This window comes from Balaenoptera physalus, assembly GCF_965194825.1.
Source record: "Balaenoptera physalus genome assembly, chromosome: 3".
Lineage (NCBI taxonomy): Eukaryota > Metazoa > Chordata > Mammalia > Artiodactyla > Balaenopteridae > Balaenoptera > Balaenoptera physalus.
This window is the reverse complement of record NC_138890.1, coordinates 146876699-146898373: the sequence shown is the minus strand read 5'-3', so window position 1 is coordinate 146898373 and position 21675 is coordinate 146876699. Positions and strand designations below refer to the sequence as shown.

General features: G+C 34.7%; 1 protein-coding gene across 5 annotated transcripts in view; it reads left to right on the top strand.

Moving 5' to 3' along the window:
• NIPBL (NIPBL cohesin loading factor) overlaps positions 1-21675 on the top strand; it is a 199915-nt gene that overhangs the window by 154721 nt on the left and 23519 nt on the right. For 4 of the 5 annotated variants that reach the window (XM_082453662.1, XM_082453660.1, XM_082453661.1 and 1 more), the window contains 6 exons: positions 973-1107; positions 1874-1972; positions 2808-2861; positions 15294-15402; positions 16910-17046; positions 21470-21610. In XM_082453662.1, the coding sequence (XP_082309788.1) occupies positions 973-1107; positions 1874-1972; positions 2808-2861; positions 15294-15402; positions 16910-17046; positions 21470-21610 (675 nt within the window). The remainder of the gene's footprint in view (positions 1-972; positions 1108-1873; positions 1973-2807; positions 2862-15293; positions 15403-16909; positions 17047-21469; positions 21611-21675) is intronic. The other variant, XM_082453663.1, reaches the window with a different exon arrangement.

Sequence of the window (21675 nt, the reverse complement as noted above, 5' to 3'; positions counted from 1 at the left end):
GTTGTGGCACACGGGCTCGGTAGTTGTGGCTCGCGGGCTTTAGAGCACAGGCTCAGTAGTTGTGGCACACGGGCTTAGTTGCTCCGCAGCATGTGGGATCTTACTGGACCAGGGCTTGAACCTGTGTCCCTTGCTTTGGCAAGTGGATTCTTAACCAGTGCACCACCTGGGAAGTCCCTCATCTCTATTTTATTTAGAGTATTCTCTAGCTCTTTTTTACACACATCCACCATGACATTGACTAATTTAAAAAGGCCAAGCCAGAGACTTCCCTGGCGGTCCAGCGGTTAAGACTTTGCCTTCCAATGCAGGGGTGCAAGTTCCATCCCTGATCAGGGAGCTAAGATCCCACATGCCTTGGGGCCAAAAAACCAAAAGATAAAACAGAAACAATACTGTAACAAATTCAATAAGGAATTTAGAAATGCTCCACATCAAAAAGTCTTTTAAAAAAAGGAAAATATCATTAAAAAATAAATAAATAAGTAATAAAATGGCCAAGCCAGTATTGTTATTTCCTCATGGTTTTGTTTCATTTAGTCTGTTCCTTTGTTTCTTATATTTACTATAAATCATAATATAGTGACAATGGTTTGAAAGAGTTAGGTTAAACATTTTTGTTAAATATACTTCATATGCTGTTTAAGCGCCACTGTCCTAAAAGTTTCATGTTTGTTATCCCATTTAATTTTGGCAAGCTTATTATACTCTAGTCTTGTGTTCAGTGCTATTTTATATTTTTCCATGTATTAGATATTATATTTTAAAAGCAAAGACAGTGTAATAAAATAACTTAAATTTATAGTAACACTAATAAAAGAGCATATAAAAAGGAAATATATAGACCATGTTTATCACGTTAATAAATAGTGTATATACTGCTTGTTGGTATTTTCTGATTTCATTTTATCAAATTTCACACACCTAAGCATCTCAATTTTGCTGACGTTTAAAATACCTTTCTATTCCTAGGATACTGGTATCAGTGTCAGAAAAAGGGTAATAAAGATTCTAAGAGACATCTGTATTGAACAACCAACATTTCCAAAAATTACAGAAATGTGTGTAAAAATGATTCGCAGAGTGAATGATGAAGAGGGCATTAAGGTGAGATAAAAATGTTGACTACTTTAAATTTCATTTCTTAATTAATGTTTTAAATAATTTAAATGTTTATTTTATATAAATTTTGTTAATTTACATATATATAAACTTTACAAGTGAATCATCATTTTAGATTATAAATTCAAGAAAAAGACATACTTAGGTATTTATTTCTAGATCTTGCATTAATTAATAAAATCTGATCTTACCCAACCAATTTAGCAACTATAATATTTAATATCATTGTAGAGATTGCATTGTATATAGGAAGTTTATTATCAAATTTAGTTTATTTTGATTTTCAAATGGTATGTGCTTGGTTTTCTAAATTAGTAAATACTTTGTTGAAAGTTTAATCCTGAGTTCATTAGTGAATTTACGTATATATGATTGTCCCTATATTTCTTTTTGGGTTTTTTTTCTTTTGTTTTTTAACAACTTCTCCCCCAAAAGTAGAAAAAATGTGTTTTTAGTTTGATTAAAAGCATTTGAATGTGTACTCTTCAGAAGTTCTATACTAGGCATCGTATTACCCATTTAAAATCATTGCCAAGTTGAAAAAGATTATAATTTTTGTAAGTTAATTGCTGATTTAAAAAAAAAAAACTGAGGATGTCATACCAATAGTTTCTGGTAATTTGTGTTTTGTTTAGTTATTTATAGGTTTTTTTTTTTAATAGTTCTGTTTTGGGCTTTAACGAGAATTGGGGGTTAAGAATTTTGCCACATTCGTTGTAGTTACTTAGTTTGAAATTTTTCTTTCTTCTAGAAATTAGTAAATGAAACATTCCAGAAACTCTGGTTTACTCCAACTCCACACAATGACAAAGAAGCAATGACAAGGAAAATTTTAAATATCACTGATGTGGTAAGAAGGACTGGAACAGGGGTGGTCCCTGTGGATACAAACCTCATTGAGGTCTGCCTTGTCTTACAAAGGGAGAGACAATGACAAGATATTTGGTTATTCTCTACTACATCCCTTCCTTTATATTTCTGGATGTACTCAAGGGATGCAAGTAAGATGAGAGTGTTGTTTTCACCTAGCCCCACTTTTTGGCATCCACTGATTTAAGCACTGATATTAAAATTCTCCAGATTCTTCCAGTGATTGAAAACTGAAAGGGAAAGGATAAGTGGATAAAAAGATAACAATAACCCATGGATGGCAACCTGAAATGAGATAGTAATTTCTACCTTTTTCAGAAAACATGAATTAAGATTAGTTTCATTATGTTTAATTATATACATAAGCTACAATTTTTCTTGACACAGAATACTGTTCATGTTTTGAACATAAGAAATTTTATATTACGGATTACATGATCAACTCTATAGTTTCACTGTTGTCTTTAAATCTTCTATCTAGAAGGAAAATAAGAAGCAAACATTTCCATTTTTATTGTTTTTAGACCTTACAGATTTTTCTGATAGTGTTTGATTCAATAATACCGTTCAGAATGTATACCATTTTAAAAATTTCAATACATTGAACTAATTTCTTGAATGTCTTCTAAGATATTTTTAGAATAAAGTTCTTTAACATGGTAAATTATTGGCTCACTGAAAAAATAGTTTACTCTAAAAATAATTTTTTTAATTTAGAACTTTGGATATTTATATACTTGAGGCTACAGCATAGCAAAAGTATATTTTAAAGTAAATTTCTGACTTTGATAGTTTCACCATATTTCTCCCCTTAGGTTGCAGCATGCAGAGATACTGGCTATGACTGGTTTGAGCAACTTCTTCAAAACGTGAGTTTTTGTAGACTTTATGATTTAAAAGAAGTTTTTCAGTTATTTTTTAAGTATATACTTTGTGGTAGGGAAAATTTATTTCAATATATTAGGTTGAATGTTTTGGTTAATATCCCTGTTTAATGAATTGTTCAATTGCTTGCTACAAGTAAGTTTTCTAAATCACTAATATTGATATTCTATCTTCCCATCCTTCTAGATAATTTTTTTATCCCTTTAATATAGATGATAGATATGAGACCTATAAATAGGTATATAGATTGCATTAAATATATATTTACATTATTTGACATGTTATAAAATATGTAGAATTTCCTATAGTAGCGTAGGATTAAACCACAATTAGTGTTCTTTAAAAATTTTATAAATTGAAATATTAATTTTTTTTATTTAAGAATTTTCAAATAGATAGAAGTACCCATCACCCAGCTTCAAAAATTGTTAGCACTTTCCTAATATTTATCTCTATCCTTCCCCCATCTTTTTTTTTCTTTAATTTTTTTTTTTTTTGGCTGTAATACTATAAAGAAAATCCCATACTTTGTATCATTTCACCTATAAATACTTTAGTATTGATCTCTAACAGAAATGACTTTTTAAAAAATAACCAGAATATCTTTATCATCTATATCAAAATAAATATTAATAAAATTATTTCCTAATATTTAATACCTAGTCGATGTTCACATTTCCCTGATGGTCTCAAAAATGTATTTTTATAGTTGGTTTGCGGTTGCTTTGGTTGACATGGCTGTTAAGTCTTAGTCTATAATAGTCAACCCTTCACTCCTTTTTTCATGCCACTTACATGTTTTCCTGTAGAGTGTCCCACATTCTGGATTTCATAGACCTCTTCTTTCTGGTGTCATTTAAGTTGTTCCTCTGTCCACCATTTTTTTCTGTAAAATCTTAAGTTAGATCTAGAGGTTTACTAATACTGAAGTTCAGTTTTAGGAGTATAGACAGAAATACTTCACAGGCAATGCTAAATATTATTGCCTCGCATCAAGAGGCACATAATGTTTGGTTGTTACATTTTCAGTGATTTTGATTGCCTGGTACATCTGTTATACAGTCTTTCAGGACTGGTTTTAAAAGATCACTACCTAGATTCATTATTTTCATTAGAAGTTGCAAAATACTGATTTTTTTCTAGTTATTTTATTTATTCCATATTAATTAGCAAGGATTCTTCTTTAAAGAGGAATTTTGTCCTAATATTTGGCTACTGTAAAATATAGTTTGTACAGGAAGGGCAGGGGAAATACTTTATTCTTTTCCATTACTTAATCAAGTTTCAGAATAATGAGTTTTCCTGTCAGTATCAGTGTGAACTAAAAGATTTTTGTATCTTTGTATTTTAATTTATTGCAATCATAATTCTTTTTGAAGCTCAAATTGTCCCGTCTTTGCCCAGTGGTAGTCCCTTCAAATCGATCTTGTATCTTTTTGGTATAACCTCATTACTCTTTTGTAGCCTGATTACTTTCTGCCTCTACAAGATGCCCCAGACTCAACTTATACATTTTCTGTCCCAAACCTGAAATCAACCATTTTTCCAAAGAGCCCTGAATCCCTTTGGTGGGAATAATCTGTGTACTGTGGATGTTCATTGCTAACGGGTTATCATAGCTTTGGGCCTTCTCAGAGGATAGAGCTAAAAGATACATATTTCTTAGAAAGAAAAAAATAAATCAAGAATTTATATTGATATTTTTAATTCAAATTTAAGATTATGAGATTCTGCTTCTTTGATTTTATTATTTCCTTTAGGCTAAAAATCTTATTTCCAAGGAAGTGGACATAATTTCCTATTTGCTTTGCCCTACTATATTAACAGTAAGATTACTGGATACAGTTTAAGATTTTTTTTGCATTTCTTTTTATCTGTAGCTCACTAAACATATACCATTAAAAGTCTATCATGAAGTAATTTTTTCTGTTCGATTATGTCAACAATTTACTATCTGTTAAGTCTATTTGTTTACTTTTTTTTAATAATACTTTTAGTAATAAAACTGTATTTAGCAATATTTTTAACAATCAATCAAAATTATTTTATTGAGGCATAACTTACATGCAAAAATATTCACCAATTTTAGGTGTACATTTTGATTAACTTTAATAATTATTTACAGTGATGTAAAGAATATCATTCTTAAAAGCTTCCTTGTGCCTCTTTGTAGTTGATCCTCTCCCCTTGGTCCTTGGAAAACACTGATTCACTTTTTGTCACTACAGTTGTCCCTTTTGTAGAATTTCATATCAATAGAATCATACAACATGTAGTCTTTTGTGTTTGACTTCTTTTAACTAGCAGAATGTTGCTGGTGTATTAATGTATTATTCCTTTTTATTGCTGAGTAGTGTCAGTAGTATGGATGTATAATAATTTCTTTATTCACAAATTTATGGACTTTTGGGTTGTTTTCAGTTTAGACTATTATGAATAATCCTGCTATGAATATTTGTGTGCAAGTTTTTGTGGGGATAGGTGTTTTCATTTCTCTTGGGTAAATTCCTGTGATCGTAATTGTTGGGTCATGTGGTGAGTGAGAAACTGCCAAGCTGTTTTTCCAAAATGGCTGAACCATTTTGCATTTCCACCAGCAATGTTCCAGTTGCTCCACATCCTCACCAGTACTTGGTATTGTCATTCTTTTTAACTTTAGCCCTCTGGTAGTATGTAGTAATATGTTGCTTTTAAAAAATTTTTAAGATGCCTTTTTTAAGCATCCTCATGATGTTTGCCTCTGTTATCCAGTCTGTAATGTCTTGGACTCTCTTTATCAATCATCTTCCATTTTATAATTTTACATGATATATTTGACATCCTTTCCCTCCTAAGTCAAATAATTAGCTCTATATTATAGAGCCTTATGACTGTCTTAGTTATATTTATGTCAGCCATTCCAAAGGGGACATAATAATTCCTAGAAAGCTCTACAACAACGTTTCATGTGATAATTGTAATAAATGTTTAAGTAAGAATTAAGTATAGCTATCAGAAATGTCATTAGTTAGTATTAATAAAAAGAATCTAAGATAATATCCCTATGTGTTATTAGCAAGTTGGAAGTAGAAAAGGGAACACTAGATTTATAACCTCTTAGCAGTAGTTTTATATTCTTTATATCTTTACTCTCTAGTCCTCTTTTAGTTCATTGCTTTCTGTTGCTCCCTATTCATTGCTTTCCTACTTTAGTTTCTGCCAACAATTTAGTTTACCAAAATGACATTGTGACTTTCTGATACAGTCATTAGACTAGCAGAGTTTAGTTTAATGAAATAAAGAAAACTAAAAAATATTTATATAAATACATCTGATGGAGATATAACCATTCTTAGCAGTTGTAACAACACTGTGCATAAATTTTAAGAGAAGCTGAGAAGGATACAAAGGGACTACTGGAATTGTTTGAAATTCTTGAATCAAAAATAATTAGCACTCTTACTGTTTCCACATGGATTCATGTACACACATTCCATTCTGTCCCATTTCAGATATTTCTTATTATTATTTTTATGTTGGGTCGGCTTCGTATAGATCAGTGATTCCCAATTCATGGAATATGATTTCCTAGGGAAACTTGAAGTACTACATGAAACAGCTTCATATTTACACAGGCATCAAACTCTGTCCACTAACTACATATACACATTTTGTAAATGTATGGAAATTCAATTACCTTATAACCTAATGAATTCATAGCTTTTTTGTGATTTTTTTCAGTAGTATTTGAAAGAAAAAGTTCTATCATGAAAGTCCTTACATTTTTTTTTTATTTCTAAAAAGTAGTTCAATTAATTTAAACCACTGTCATAGCCTATGGTGGGTACACAGAATTAATTTCACAGAGCCACTCATTGTCATCGCTTATGAACTAAGACTACAGCCTTTTTTTAGTTTACAAGAAAATGCAGGCAATGAAAAAACTTGAATAAACTATATTTCATCTGTTCCTGGCCTTTGTAGTCCAAAACAAGATCTCCTTCTTGAAGTTTACAATCAAATACTCTTATTGCCATCAATCAGTGAATGAATAGAGAAACGGATATATCCATACGATTTGATAGTGCTCCACATCATAAAGGAGCCGACTGCTGATACATACAGCAACACAGACCGTTAATGAACACACTGCAGAATGAAGGAAGCTTTACACGGAGGATTACACACTCTGATTCCATTTATATGAAGTTCGAGGAGAGGCAAAACTAGTCTGTATTGGAAAAAATCAGAGGAGTGATTGCAGGGGGCCAGGGATTGACTCAGAAGGGACATGTATTAGTCATGTTTCTCCAGAGAAACAGAACCAACAAGATACTGAGAAAGGGAGACAGAGAAAAGATTTATTATAAGGAATTGGCCTATGTGATTATGGAGGCTCTTAAATCCCACAGTCTGCTGTCTGTAAACTGGAGACCCAGAGAAGCCCCTAGTATGTAGTTTAGTCTGTGTCCTAAGGCCTGAACCACGGAAGCTGATAGTGTAAATCCCAGTCCAAATGTGGGAGGAGACCAATGTCCCAGCTCAAGTACTCAGAGAATGGTTGGATTCTCTCTTCCTCTACCTTCTGTTCTGTTCAGCCCCACCCACATTGGAGAGGGCAATCTCCTTTGCTGAGTCCACAATTCAAATGCTAATATCATTTAGAACCACCTTTACTCACCAACACGTCCAGTAATAATGTTTAACCAGATAACTGGGCATCCCTTGGCCCAGTCAAGTTAACACTTAGAATTAACCATCACAGTTCTACCCTTTGTTAACTTGGCACCCATATACATCTCCTTAAACCATACTAGATCTCCAAATAAAGACAATAACAAGGTCATGATTCTACCTAACGTGATACAACTATCATGCATGTAACCAAAAATGCACTAACCCCTTCCCCAGAAGAAGTCCTTGAGTGATGTTTACTCTTCTTGATATCCCATAATTTAAGTACTGTGATGTCAGACTAACAACATTTAAATACTATGATATGAGGTCAGTACACTTTATGTTACGTGATAAAGGAATAAGGGGGGGGAAGAAAGATATTTTCTCACTTTCCCTCTCGATCTCTCTCTCCCTTTCCCTCTCCCCCACCTCTGTACACACAACACACACACACACACACGCACACACAAATGTATTCATGAAAAAATAAGTAGGAAATACACAGAAGCAAAATTTTGCTAATGGGTCACTAGGGGTAATAGTGAGTGATGCCCCTCAAATTTCCACCTCTTGATTCCTGGACTAATCCTGGCTATGGACTAAACAGCACCATGTATCGGTGCTGATTCAGAGCATAAGAGCCTGCTGGAGAATCTTGCCTGAGCCATTGCAAGATATTGCCACCTATCTGGTGCTGTAACTGAATCTTTAAAGGGACATTCCACATTCTTTCAAGTCAGCTGTTTCAGAATGGTCGGGAACATGAGCATGGGCTCGTTGCTGCACTTCTTTTGCTGTGAAGTGAGTTTCTTAATCAAAAGCAATGCTGTTTGGAGTACCATTATGGTGGATAAGGTATTCTGTAAGTCCACGGGAGATAGTTTTGGTAGAAGCATTGCATGCAGGAAAGGCAAATCTGTATCCAGAGTGTCTATTCCAGTAAGAACAAAATGCTGCCCCTTCCATGATGGAGGCAGTCCAGTGTAATCAACCTGCCACCAGGTAGCTGGCTGATCACCACAGGGAATCATTCCATATGAGGGACTCAGTGTTGGTCTCTACTGCTGGCAGGTTGGGCACTCAGTGGTAGCCATAGCCAGTGTGGCCTTGGTGAGTAGAAGTCCATGTTGCTGAGCCTATACATGGCCTCCATCTCTGCCACCATGGGTAGTTTGTTCATGAGCCCAGTGGGTGATGACAGGAGTGGCTGGGGAAAGAGGCTGATATCCTCAGAGAAGGTATCTGCAGAACAGGTCATCCTATCCACTTGATTTTTAAAATCCTCTTCTGCTGAGGTCACCCTTTGGTGAACATTCATGTGGGATATAAATATTTTCATGGATTTTGCCCATTCAGAGATGTCTCCACATGCCTCTTCCCCAGATTTCCTTATCACCTACTTTTCAGTCATGTTCCTTCCAAGTCTCTGACCATCCAGCCAAACCATTGGCCATGACCCATGAATCAGTATATAATCACACATCTGGTCATTTCTCCTTCCAAGCAAAGTGAACAACCAGATGCACAGCTTCAAGTTCTGCCCAGTGGAAAAATTTCTCTTCACCGCTGTCCTTCAGGGATATCCCAGAAAGGAGCTGTATTGCTACAACTGTCCACTTTTGGGTGGTACCTGCATATTGTGCAGACCCATCTATAAGCCAGGCCCAAGTCTTCTCTTCCTCTGTCAACTGACCCTAGGATCTTCCCCATGGTCAGCTGAGGCCATAGGTGCAAGCTGGGAGAGAGAAGGTAGTGTAGCAGAAGTGGGAACCACAGGCATTTAGGCCGTTTTTTCATGTGCCCTTCAGCCTGCTCTGACCTAATCATGTATATACCACTTACATTTGATGATAGAGTACTGCTTTTCACACCCAACTTTATGGCTTGGTGAGTCAGAAAACACCCAGTTCATGACAGCTCGGAATGCATGATAATTTGGTGGCCCATGGCTAGGCATTCAGTATCTACTGAGGCCCAGTAGCACGCCAAGAGCTATTTCTATGGAGGATGACAAGGCTTTGCTCCAAAATCCTAAGGGCCTGTACTGCAGTTCACCTACGGGGGCTTGCCAAAGACTCCAAACAGCATCCCTGTCTTCCGTTAACACTTCAAGCACCACTGGGTCTGCTAGATCGTATGGCCCAAGTGGCAAAGCAACTTGCACAGCAGCCTGGACCTACTCCAGAGCCTTTTCTTTTGTTCTGGGCCCCACTCAACACTGGCAGCTTCTTAGGTCACTCAGTAAATGGGCCAGAATAATATACCCAAATGAGGAATTTGTTGCCTCCAAAATTCAAAGAAACCCACTAGGTGTTGAGTCATTTTTTTGGTTATAGGAGGGACCAGATGCAACATCTTATTCTTTACTTTACAGTGAATATCTCAACATACCCCATACCACTAAGCCCCCAGGAATTTCTTTGAAGTAAAAGACCTCTAAATTTTTGTTGGATTTATTTCCCACACTTTGACACACGCATCTTACCAATAAGTCTAGTGTAGTTACTACTTTTTGCTTACTACGTACAATCAACATAATGTCATCAATGTGATGGGCCAGTGTGATATCTTGTTGAAAGGAAAGATAATCAAGAACATGCAAACTAATTTATAATGTATGGCTGGAGAGTTAATATACCCCTGAGACAGGGCAGTGCGGTGTATTGCCGGCCTTGCCAGCTAAAAGCAAACTGCTTCTGGTGGGCCTTTGACAGGGGTGAGAAAAAGGCATCTGCTAGATCAATAGCTGCACACCAGATCCCAGGGGATGTGTTAATTTGCTTAAGCACTGATACGTCATCTGGTGCAGCAGCTGCAATGGAGTCCCAACCTGGTTAAGCTTATGCTGATTCACTGTCATTCTCTAGGATCCATCTGTCTTCTGCACAGGCCAATTAGGCAAGTTGAATAAGGATGTGGTCGGAATCACAACCCCTGTATCTTTCAAGTCTTTGGCGGTAGCACTAATCTCAGCAGTCCCTCCAGTGATACAGTATTGTTTTTGATTTACTATTTTCCTAGGTAGAAGCAGTCCTAGTGGCTTCCAGTTGGCCTTTCCCACCACAATAGCCCTCACTCCATTGATCAAAGAACCAACGTGGGGATTCTGTGAGCCTGTGAATAAATCTGTTCTAATTTTGCATTCTGGAACTGGTGAAATAACCAGAGGATGGGTTTGGGGACCCACTGGACTCACTGTGAAACAGACCTGAGCTATACCTTCATTGATCATCTGACCTCCATAAGCTCCTACTCTGATTGGTGGGCCACAGTGATGTTTTGGGTCTCTTGGAATTAGTGTCAGTTCAGAGCCAGTGTCTGGTAATCCCTAAAACGTCTAATAATTTTTTTCCCCCAATGCACAGTTAACCTGGTAAAAGACTATAGGTTCCTTTGGGGAAGGTTGGAGAAAGGATTAACAGTATAAATTTTCAGTAGTGCATGGAACTCCTTCCTCAAGAGGATTCTTCAAAGAATGCTGTGGATTGAATGTTTGTGTCTCTCCAAAATACATAATGTTGAAGCTTAATCCCCGGTGTGATGGTATTAGGAGATGGGGCCTTTGGAGGATAATTAGGTCATGAGGGTGGGGCCCTCATGAATCAGATTAGTGTCCTTCTAAGAAGAGACATGAGAGAAATTACCTCTCTGCTCTCTGCTGTGTGAGGATACAAGAAGACAGCCATCTGCAGGCTAGGAAGAGGATCTTCACCAGAAACCAACCATATGTTGATCTTGCACTTCCCAACCTTCAGAACTATGAGAAATAAATTCTGTTGTTTAATCCACATAGTCTATGGTATTTGTTAAAGCAGCCCATACTAAGAAATTGGTATCAATAAGTGGGGTGCTGCTGAAATAAATACCTAAAAATGTGGAAGTGACTTTGGAATTGGGTAGTTGCTAGATACCAGAAGATTTTTGAGGTGCATACTAGAAAAAAACTGATATTGCTTTGAAGACATTTAAAGGCAATTCTGATGAGGGCTCAGAAAGAAAAGAGAAGAGCTATAGGGAAAGCTTCCGTCTCTTTAAAGCATATATATAATCATGTACAGAATGTTGGTAGAAATATGGATGGTTAAAAACCATTCTGATGAGGTCTCAGATGCAAATAAGTAACATGCTATCAGTCAACAGAGAAAAGTGAGTCTTTGTTATAACGTGACAAAGAACTTGGCTAAACTGTATTTCTCTTCTAGTGTTTTGTGAAAGGTGGACCTTCAAGTGATGAAATTGAATGTTTAGCTGAGGAGATTTCTAAGCAAAGTGTTGAAGGTGCAGCTTGATTTCTCCCGCCTGAGTTTATAGTCAAATACTGTCTCTGTCTCCATCAGCCAGTGAATGGGTTAAAAAAAACCTGATGTATCCATACAACTTAATAGTGCACCATATCATAAAGGAACAAACTATTGATACATACAGCAACATAGGTAAATAATAAAAACATGCAGAATGAAAGAAGCCTTACACAGAAGAGTACATATTATGATTCCACTTATATGAAGCTCTAGGAGAGGCTAAACTAATCTATATTGGAAAAAAATCAGAAGAGTGGTTGCAGGGGGCCAGGGATTGACTGGAAAGGAACATGAGGGGACTTTCAGGGGTGATGGTAATAATCTATATCAGTGGTTCTAAAAGTTATCAAGATTACCTGTGACTTGTTAGAAGTGAAGTTCTAAGGCTTTACCCCAGACTTAATTAATCCATAACTCTGAAGTAGGGGCCCACCTAAACAAAGTCTGCAGATGATCCTGATATAAGTTAAAGATGGAGAAAGACTGTCCTTTATCTTGATAGGGAGTTTGACTTATATAGGTGAATACACTTAACAAAACCGGGCAAGTATACACTGAAGATTTGTACATATTTCATGTAAATTTTATCTCAAAAGGAAAAAAGAGGAAATACACTGATGTCTGCAGCTTACTTTGAAATGCATCAAAAAGATGGATAGAGATTTGTATATGTTTACATACACATATGCACACATATATACATATATCTATGCATGCATATCATGGGGCTGGTTTAACATCACACGTGTGTATGATTTAACATTAAACAAAAAATAATCATGTCAGGATACAGGAGAAATCATTGTTAAAATTTAATACCCTTGAATGATAACTTCTAGTAAAACTAGGAATAAAATCTGACAGAGAATAAACTATAAAACCTAAAATGAAAATCATGCAAAATGGAAAGATATTAAAAGATCTCATCAAAATCAAGAACGGAAAGTATTCATCAAACATGTCAAAGTGATTTAAAAATGTATATGGAAAAGTAAAGAGCTGAAAATAATTGTCACTTCTGAAAATGCAGGGACACTGATATGCCTTAACAAATATCAGGACTTATTTTTAGAGATACAGTAATTAAGGTAGCATGGATTTTTCAATAAATGAGACTGGGCCAAGTGGCTATCCATAAGGATTTTTGTTTTTTTTTAATCAACTCAGCAGTCAATTCCATATAGATTAAAGGAAATCTTTAAAACTTACAGAAGAAAGTATATGTGTGAATATATTTTTGACCTTTCTTAGGGAAGAATTTCTTAAGTCGCAAAAGCCATTAACCTGGAAAGATTGATAAATTTCACTGCCTTAAAATGAGGAACATTTATGAATCAAGAAAACACAAGTCACAAACTGGGAAAGATATTTGATACACATATAACTAACAAAGGATCATTGTTAAAAATATGTAAAGAACTCCTGTCCTGCAAACCAGTATAAGGCAGGAGTCCTGGTAGGAAAACAGGAGAAAGTCATGAATAGGCAGTTCATAGAGGAGATAGCACACATGGCCTATAAGGTATTCAGCCTCATAGTAATATAGGACATACAAATCAAGACCACATTTTACACCCATTTGATTGGCAAAAGTTGAAGTTAGGTGATAACAAATGACGGAGAAAAGATGGATTAAATAGCATCTCTTAAACACTGGTGCTGAGAAAATATTACAACAAAAGTTTTTAAATTTAGCATTATTTCATAAAGTTGAACATTCATATATCCTATGACCCAGTAATTCCACGCCAAGGTATATACCCAAGAGAATCTTGCATATGTGCACCAGGAGACAAGAATGTTCGTTATGCCACTAAAATTTTAATTAACCTATCTTCAGAAGAATGGATAAATGAATTGCAGTATAGACTTACAACGGCCTGTCGTATAGCAGTGAAAATGAATAAAGTAGTTTCATGCAACAGCCTGGATTACAGTTAGTGACATGTTGAGTGAAAAAGGCACATCCCAGAAGACTACATCCAGTATGATACCTTTCAGAAAGTTGAAAATCCAGCAAAACTATAAACAATATTTAACTTAGACAATTTTTTTTAAGCAAAGAAATGGTAAAATTCCTGATAAGTGGTACCTTGAAAGTTAGACAGGAAGATGGGATAAAAGAAGGAGTACATTGGAAAATATAAGTTATTGGAAATATTCTTGAGTTAGGTTCATAGTACATCTTTATATTTATAAGTAAATACATTAAAAGGGCACATACCAGTATTGGCAATGTCGTGAACTAAAATTTATGATTAATACTTTTATGTATACTTGATGTCTTGGAGAGCAGAAAGAAAAAACAGGCGAGGAGATTGTTTTCTACTCCTGCCTGAAAAAGACCAGGGTAGCATATAATTTTAATAGCTGCTTAAGGTTGAGTTATAGAGCAGGACAAGGAGAATTTGCTGTTCGGAGTTGTAACTGGGTAAATTGAAGTTCTCTTGCTTTGATTTATTTCTTTAAATTGGAGGGAGCAGGGGAAATGTGTGTGATATGTTATTCTGATTGCTATCAGTTTTAATCATCCACGCATATTGTAGTGAAAGTTTAAACTTGTGCTGTCCCATACTAGCCACACATGTTTTTTCATTTAAATTAACTTGAATTTTTATTTACTTTTAATTCCTCAGTTATACTATCCACATTTCAAGTGTTTTGTAGCTGCATGTGGCTTGTAGCAGCAATAATGGGCAGCACAGATATAGAACATATCCATCATTGTAGAAAGTTACATTGGACAGCACTGGAACTCTTGACAGAAATTAAACATTTCAATTTCTTTAATAGCCCCAGAATTTATTAGCTGTTCTTTATTAACAAAACAGATATACCTTAGATGACTTTACCATTGACCTCTGATTATTATGAAAGATTGGATTGGTTTTATTTTTTGGCTATAGTTAGATTGATCTCTTTTCCTCATATCATTTTTTCTAACATTGTTTATTAATAACTTGGTAAAGATAACACAGGGAAGAAATCCAGCCTTGTGTTTTATAATTGCGAATTATAAGGTGCAATTCAGATGTAGTTACAATTATTTTAAAAATGTAATTAACCCATAATATACTTTTTTGAGACATCAAAGAACTTGAAATAATAAGGAATGGAATTCTCATTCTTTAAAATCATTCAACTAACATTGAGTGGTACTCTTAAGGGAAGGTCACCGTTCTCATTTCTCTCATATTCTACCTTAGGGTCCTACACATAGCAATTTAAATAACTTCATACTAAAATTGTTTGAAAGTATCTATAAATTACTGGTTTATAAGATATTTTAAAATATTTGTTACATATTTTTGTTTATTAATTTGCATTTTCAGTATTAAATTGTTAATAACCAGTTGAAAAGCTTATTACTTATGGACACATTAAATGCGTTTATATTATTATTGTCTAATGAATAATTATACTGGGATTTTTTTTTTTTTTATATATACACATATATAGTTGTTGAAGTCCGAAGAGGATTCCTCATATAAACCTGTGAAGAAAGCTTGTACTCAACTTGTTGATAACCTAGTTGAGCACATTCTTAAATATGAGGAATCTCTAGCTGGTAAGACATTTTATATATTGGTCGTTAAGTTGATTTTATAAGATACTTTAAAATACTTTGGGCACATTTCTCATTTTTGCCTCTAGCTCTGCTTAGCCTAATAATTAACTACTTCACTTTTAAATGAAATCTGTTTTTTGTTTGGTGTTGAATCCTAGGTTATATTGTTACGGTTGAGTAATATTATCTAGAGCAGTACAGTAAAAGCATAGGACTTACCTCTTCCACATATCTTTCAATAGCACATAATTTTAGATGTCATAATGAACAGGAATTAAAGTAAGTCCAGGGGCTAATATGTATTTAGCCAAATGCACTCATCCAAAAACTTCAATATCTTTTAAATTATATAAAATTTTCTATCAAAATGAAATTGTTTTAATTATTATAAAAATGTTTTTAAAAGATTTGCAGTATATACCTAATATCATTTATAATTATTATATAAAATGTGCTTAATCTTGACCTAGAAAGCTGTTAATATTTTTTTAATTGAGAAACTCCTTAAATATTTAATATTTTATATTATTTATCACACTATCAGTCACAAAATTGAAGTTAATGAAAATATAAATAATTATATAAAACTATAAAAGTCATAATTGATATCTATTGCTTAAAAGCACACAAGACTAACATTATTTCCCATCCCCTAATGTACGTTAATGAGGAACAATAGTCAGCCTCAGTCAGTTTTCAGAATTGGGGGCCAGTTGCCTCTATACAGAGGTATCATTTATGGTAAAATTGTTGATATTCTTTATATTTTTATTGCAGTTTTTTTTCTTTAATTTTTTTTTTCATTTTCCATGTTTACCTCTTTTTCTTTGTATATTTTGTTGTTTCCCCTACTTTTCCCTATCCTAGATTTTAAGGGTGATACTGTTGTCACTTAATGTTAAAAAGTTTCTAATCTCCTCTAAAAACTCCTGAGAACCAAGAAACATTTTATCTCCTAACTAGCAACATTTTCCTCTCACCTGAACAGCATTTTGTTTACTTTTCTAATACAGCACTGGTCCACCTTCTTATCATTCCTGTCTTCTAATATTCTTCTACCACAGCAGCATCTCTTTTTTTCCCCAATACCCTTAAACACAGTATCACCTCAGCTAAATTGTCTTTGTCCTCCTTTGCTAATTTTCTTTCCCATACTCATTTCCATCCAGTTTTAGATATAATCAACACCATGTTTATTCTGAAAATTCCATCTCTAAACTTCCCAACTTTCATTCTACTTTTTAACTTCAGTCCTACTCCCCTCAGTGTAAAACTTGCCTTCCCCAGTGCAGCCTCTTTGTCCTTTATCCTTAATATATGTAATACTATATAACAAAGAAAAAATGAAATGCAGGAAGTCTAGCATCATAAGAAATGCTAATCTGTTGTATTCAGGCGTGTACTGAATCTATTCAGGGGATAGTATTGAGTAATTTAAATAATATTCTGTATAATTTCCACTGCCTTGTCATACTTTAGTGTCTTATTTCTCTGTTTGTTTTTCCAGACTCTGACAATAAAGGTGTGAATTCTGGAAGATTGGTAGCTTGCATAACCACTTTGTTCTTATTCAGCAAAATAAGACCCCAGCTCATGGTTAAACATGCCATGACTATGCAACCATATCTTACCACTAAATGTAGTGTAAGTATTAGAGCTGTCCTATTTTTCTCTTATATAAACCATGTAGTAAATATTTTAAATTTAGAATTCACATTGTGTCATCCACATTTTCACTGATAGATGACAGTCATTTTCACTGACAGATCAACTGGGTTATGTACTCAAACGTATGTTCTAATATTTGTGGCAAGTTATCTACAAACATCATTTTTCTGAGGTATTATAAATAAAGTTCAAGTCCCATTTCTTTGTGAACTCCTCAAGCTAAATCCTCAGTAATGCTTAATAAACGTTGTAATTATTGTTAGGACTTAAAAGGTGAATGAGACAGAGTTCCTGTCACTGAGAAATTTACCATCTTTTGGATTCTGATTTTGCTTTTCATTTGTCATTTTTGATATATTTTATTTATTTTTATAACATATCAATATATTGAATATGGAAGACATAGGATCATCAGAGATGCTAGGCTGTTATGTTAAGTTAATATTACACATACTATGTTTTCCTAAAATCAAATGTGAAGATTAAATATTGCTTCAGTAAGATAATCTAGCAACTTAACATGACAGCGTGGTGAGTTAAGTGGCTTATTATAACACTAAATTTTAAAATACTCTAAAAACCTATAAATGTAAATAGTTTTTTACTTACTATTTTCCCAGTGTTCCTAAGGAGCTAATTTGAACTGTTTACTAAATTTGTTTTCTTGCCACGGTCAGGTTTTTTTGGCGATCTAAATAAACAAATTCTAGGTGAAAACCTTCAGGATGTCCTGACAAATTTTAAAGACTGAGGAAAGTACCAGAAGATAAATGCATTAAAAACAACATATAAAACAATATATAGGGCTTCCCTGGTGGCGCAGTGGTTAAGAATCCACCTGCCAATGTAGGGGATATGGGTTCGAGCCCTGGTCTGGGAAGATCCCACATGCCGCGGAGCAACTAAGCCCGTGCGCCACAACTACTGAGCCTGCGCTCTAGAGCCCGCGAGCCACAACTACTGAGCCTGCGTGCCTAGAGCCCGTGCTTCGCAACAAGAGAAGCCACTGCAATGAGAAGCCCACACATCGCAGTGAAGAGTAGCCCCTGCTAGCCACAACTAAAGAAAGCTCGTGCGCAGCAGCGAAGACCCAATGCAGTCAAAAATAAAATTCAATAAATAAATTTTTTTTTTAAAAAAACCAATATATAGTACTTCTGAAAACAACATTTAAGACAACATTTAATTCTACCTTTAAGGCTTAGATCTTGGTGTTAGATCCAGAAATAAACTGATTAATAGGTAATCTGTGGCTAATAATAATAGATAATATTTATTGAGCGCAGTGCCAAACACTGTGAAGAATTTTACATACATTATCTCATTTACATTGTGAAGTCGGTACCGTTATTATCTCAGTTTTACAGATAAGGAAACGAAAGCTTAGAGAATATAACTAACTTGCCCAGTGTCACACAGCTAACAAGTCCCAAAACTAGAATTCAACACCATGGCTTGCCTCTAGAATCTGAACTATAATGGAACCTTTATAAATTGTCCTCGTTTCAGTCAATATTTTTTTAAAGCAAGGTTACTTTGAAAACGTTTTGTATAATTTGTTATGCATATATACATATTTTTATATATACACCAATATAATGTTTTATATATAAATAAGGCCATCTCATAAATATAATAGACACATTTTAAAATTTTTTTTGTTTTTTATATCCTACCCCCATCTTTATTCCTCCTCTTCTCAAGATAAGCAATCTGGAATATCCTTGCCACTTTATCCATGTTTCTATAATTGTAGGCACACATAGACAAATATACAAATGGTTGACCACATTTTTAAAAAATCAGGTCATGTTATATACATATCTGTTAGGCATTTTTACTAATCTCAAAACAACTGATAATATGTTTAATTCATCCTTTTGAATGGCTACATATTATTCATCTTATGGACGTCCTGTGATTTATTTAACCATTTCCCATCTTGGCAGGTATTTATTTACATTGTTTCCTATTGATAGCCACTACAAACAATTCCTTAATAATCATTCCTATTCATATACTTTTAAATACTGGTGCTTTTTTTCCTTTGCGATAGATTCTGAAGAATTAACTTCCCAGATTGAAGGAATTTTTTTTAGTTTTGGTTTTGGTTTTGAATAGATCTTTCCAGATTGCTGGTGGACATGTTTCACAGCCTCTTTGGAAACCAGTAAATGACAATCTGCGTCATTTTTGTACTCTTTGCCAGTCTAACAGGTGTAAAAGAATATAGTTCATTGTTGCTTCAGTTTCCCTTCCCTGATTTCTAAGAAGGTTGAGCATCTTTTTTATGATATTAACCAATTGGACTTGATTTTCTGTGATTTGACTGTTCTTATCATTTGTCCATTTTACCTTTGAATTGTGGACCTCTTTTTGAAAACTCTTTAAATGTTTGAGATACTGAACTATCTTATGTATATTCATTTCAAATATTTCTTACATTCTACAGCTCTTTTCGTTCATGATTTACGTCTTCATTTAAATTTTCCTTCCAGAATTTAAGATACTTCATTTACTTGATTTTTCAAGCCAGTTATGTTTCAAAAATTTTTCACTACATATTTTTAAGTAAAATTTCGGCAGTGATTATCAAATGAATTTATCTTACTTGACAAAAACTAATTTATCCCTACACCCACTTTAACTCATCCCCTGTTGCTTAAAGGAGGTGGGAGTGGGAGATGGCAGGGAACAATAGGACATCTATGTTACTTAGAAAAAAAATATTCATCTTAGCCTATTTTTTTATTTAATCCTGTGTGTATCCTGAAAGGAAGGAGGAATGTAAGGTCAGAAAGTTTTTAACCAGTGAGGTAATAATAAGCTCAAAGAGTTCAAAATGAGTGTCAAAAACCTGTTGCTAAGAATAAGGACTGAGGGACTTCCCTGGTGGTCCAGTGGTAAAGAATCTGCCTTACAATGCAGGGGATGCGGGTTCAGTCCCTGGTCAGGGAACTAATATCCCACATTGCCACAGGGCAACTAAGCCCACGTGCCACAACTACTGAGCCTGCGTGCCACAAACTACAGAGCCCACACGCCACAACTACAGAGCCCACGCACCCTGGAATCTGCGCGCCACAACTCGAGAAGAGAAAACCCGCACACTACAACTAGAGAGAAGCCCGCGCACCGCAATGAAAGATCCTGCCTGCCTCAACGAAGATCCTGCATGCCACAACTAAGACCCGACGCAGCCAAAAATAAATAAATAATAAATCTTTTAAAAAAAAAAAAAAAAGAATAAGGAATGATAACTTGGCTAGATAAAAAAACATATGTTAAAACCTTAGTCAAGAAAGAAAGAGGAAGGAAGGAAGGGAGAGAAGAGGAAAGGAAAGGAAAGAAAGAACTAGTAACTTTAGTTGCCTATGGGCAAGGACACCACTGGGTGACTGGAGGACAGGGGTAGGAAAGAGACTTTTTACTGTAAATCCTTTAATACCTTTTTTTTTTAAATCACTAGCTTTTACTTTATTTATTTATTTTTAAGATGTTTTATTTGGCCGTGCCGCCTGGCACGTGGGATCTTAGTTCCCTGACTAGGGATCAAACCCACGCCCCCTGCAGTGAAGTGCAGAGTCTTAACCACTGGACCGCTAGGGAAGTCCCCTTTGTTTTTTGGTTTTTTCATTTCTTAATGTTCTACCTATTTTTTAAACAGCTTAGTTTTTAATCAGCTTTAAAACTTTTAAAATTAAGAAAAATTGTACTATAATATTCTAAGTTTTAAAATAAAGGAGCCTTATACTAGTTCTGGGATTCCACATTTTCATCTATCATGAGAAGGGTTAACACAGGGCTTCTCAACCTCAGCACTGTTGACATTTAGGGCCAGATTATTCTTTGTTGTCAAGAGCTATTCTGAGCATTGTAGGATTTTTGGCAGTACCCTTGGCCTCAATCCACCAGATGCCAGTAGCACCCCCATGCCCCTGTTGTGACAACCAAAAGTGTCTCCATATATTGCCAAATATCCATTGGGGGGCAAAGTCACCCTCAGTTGAGAACTACTGAGTTAACATACCCTAGTTTGAAAAATACTAATCTTGAAAACGATACCAGTCTTGGTAAAATACTCTGTTAAACACTATTGTTCAGAATTGACAGTGCATTTTAGGAAGAAAAAGAGTAACTGTAGCATTGTGAATAAGTGACCCAAAGATCACATGGTAAGTTAGTGACAGAGCTAGAATCCAGGTTCCTGTCACTACCTGCTTTTCTTCCCTTCATTCTTTAAAGAAGTTCTTTTCTAATAATGTTTTTTTTTTTAAAAAAAGCTTTATATAAATATACATATATATATAAATAATACCAAACCTCCCAACTACATAAAGCTGTATATAGTTTGTTTTCAGATTTTGTTATTCATAAAGCACTAATTTTATCCTTATAGACACAAAATGATTTCATGGTTATCTGCAATGTTGCAAAAATCCTAGAGCTGGTTGTACCACTGATGGAGCATCCAAGTGAAACTTTCCTTGCCACTATTGAAGAAGATCTAATGAAGCTTATCATCAAATATGGCATGACTGTAAGCATTCACTTTACCATCTCTGTGTTGATCAGTACATAATTCACAAATGATAACTTAATCTT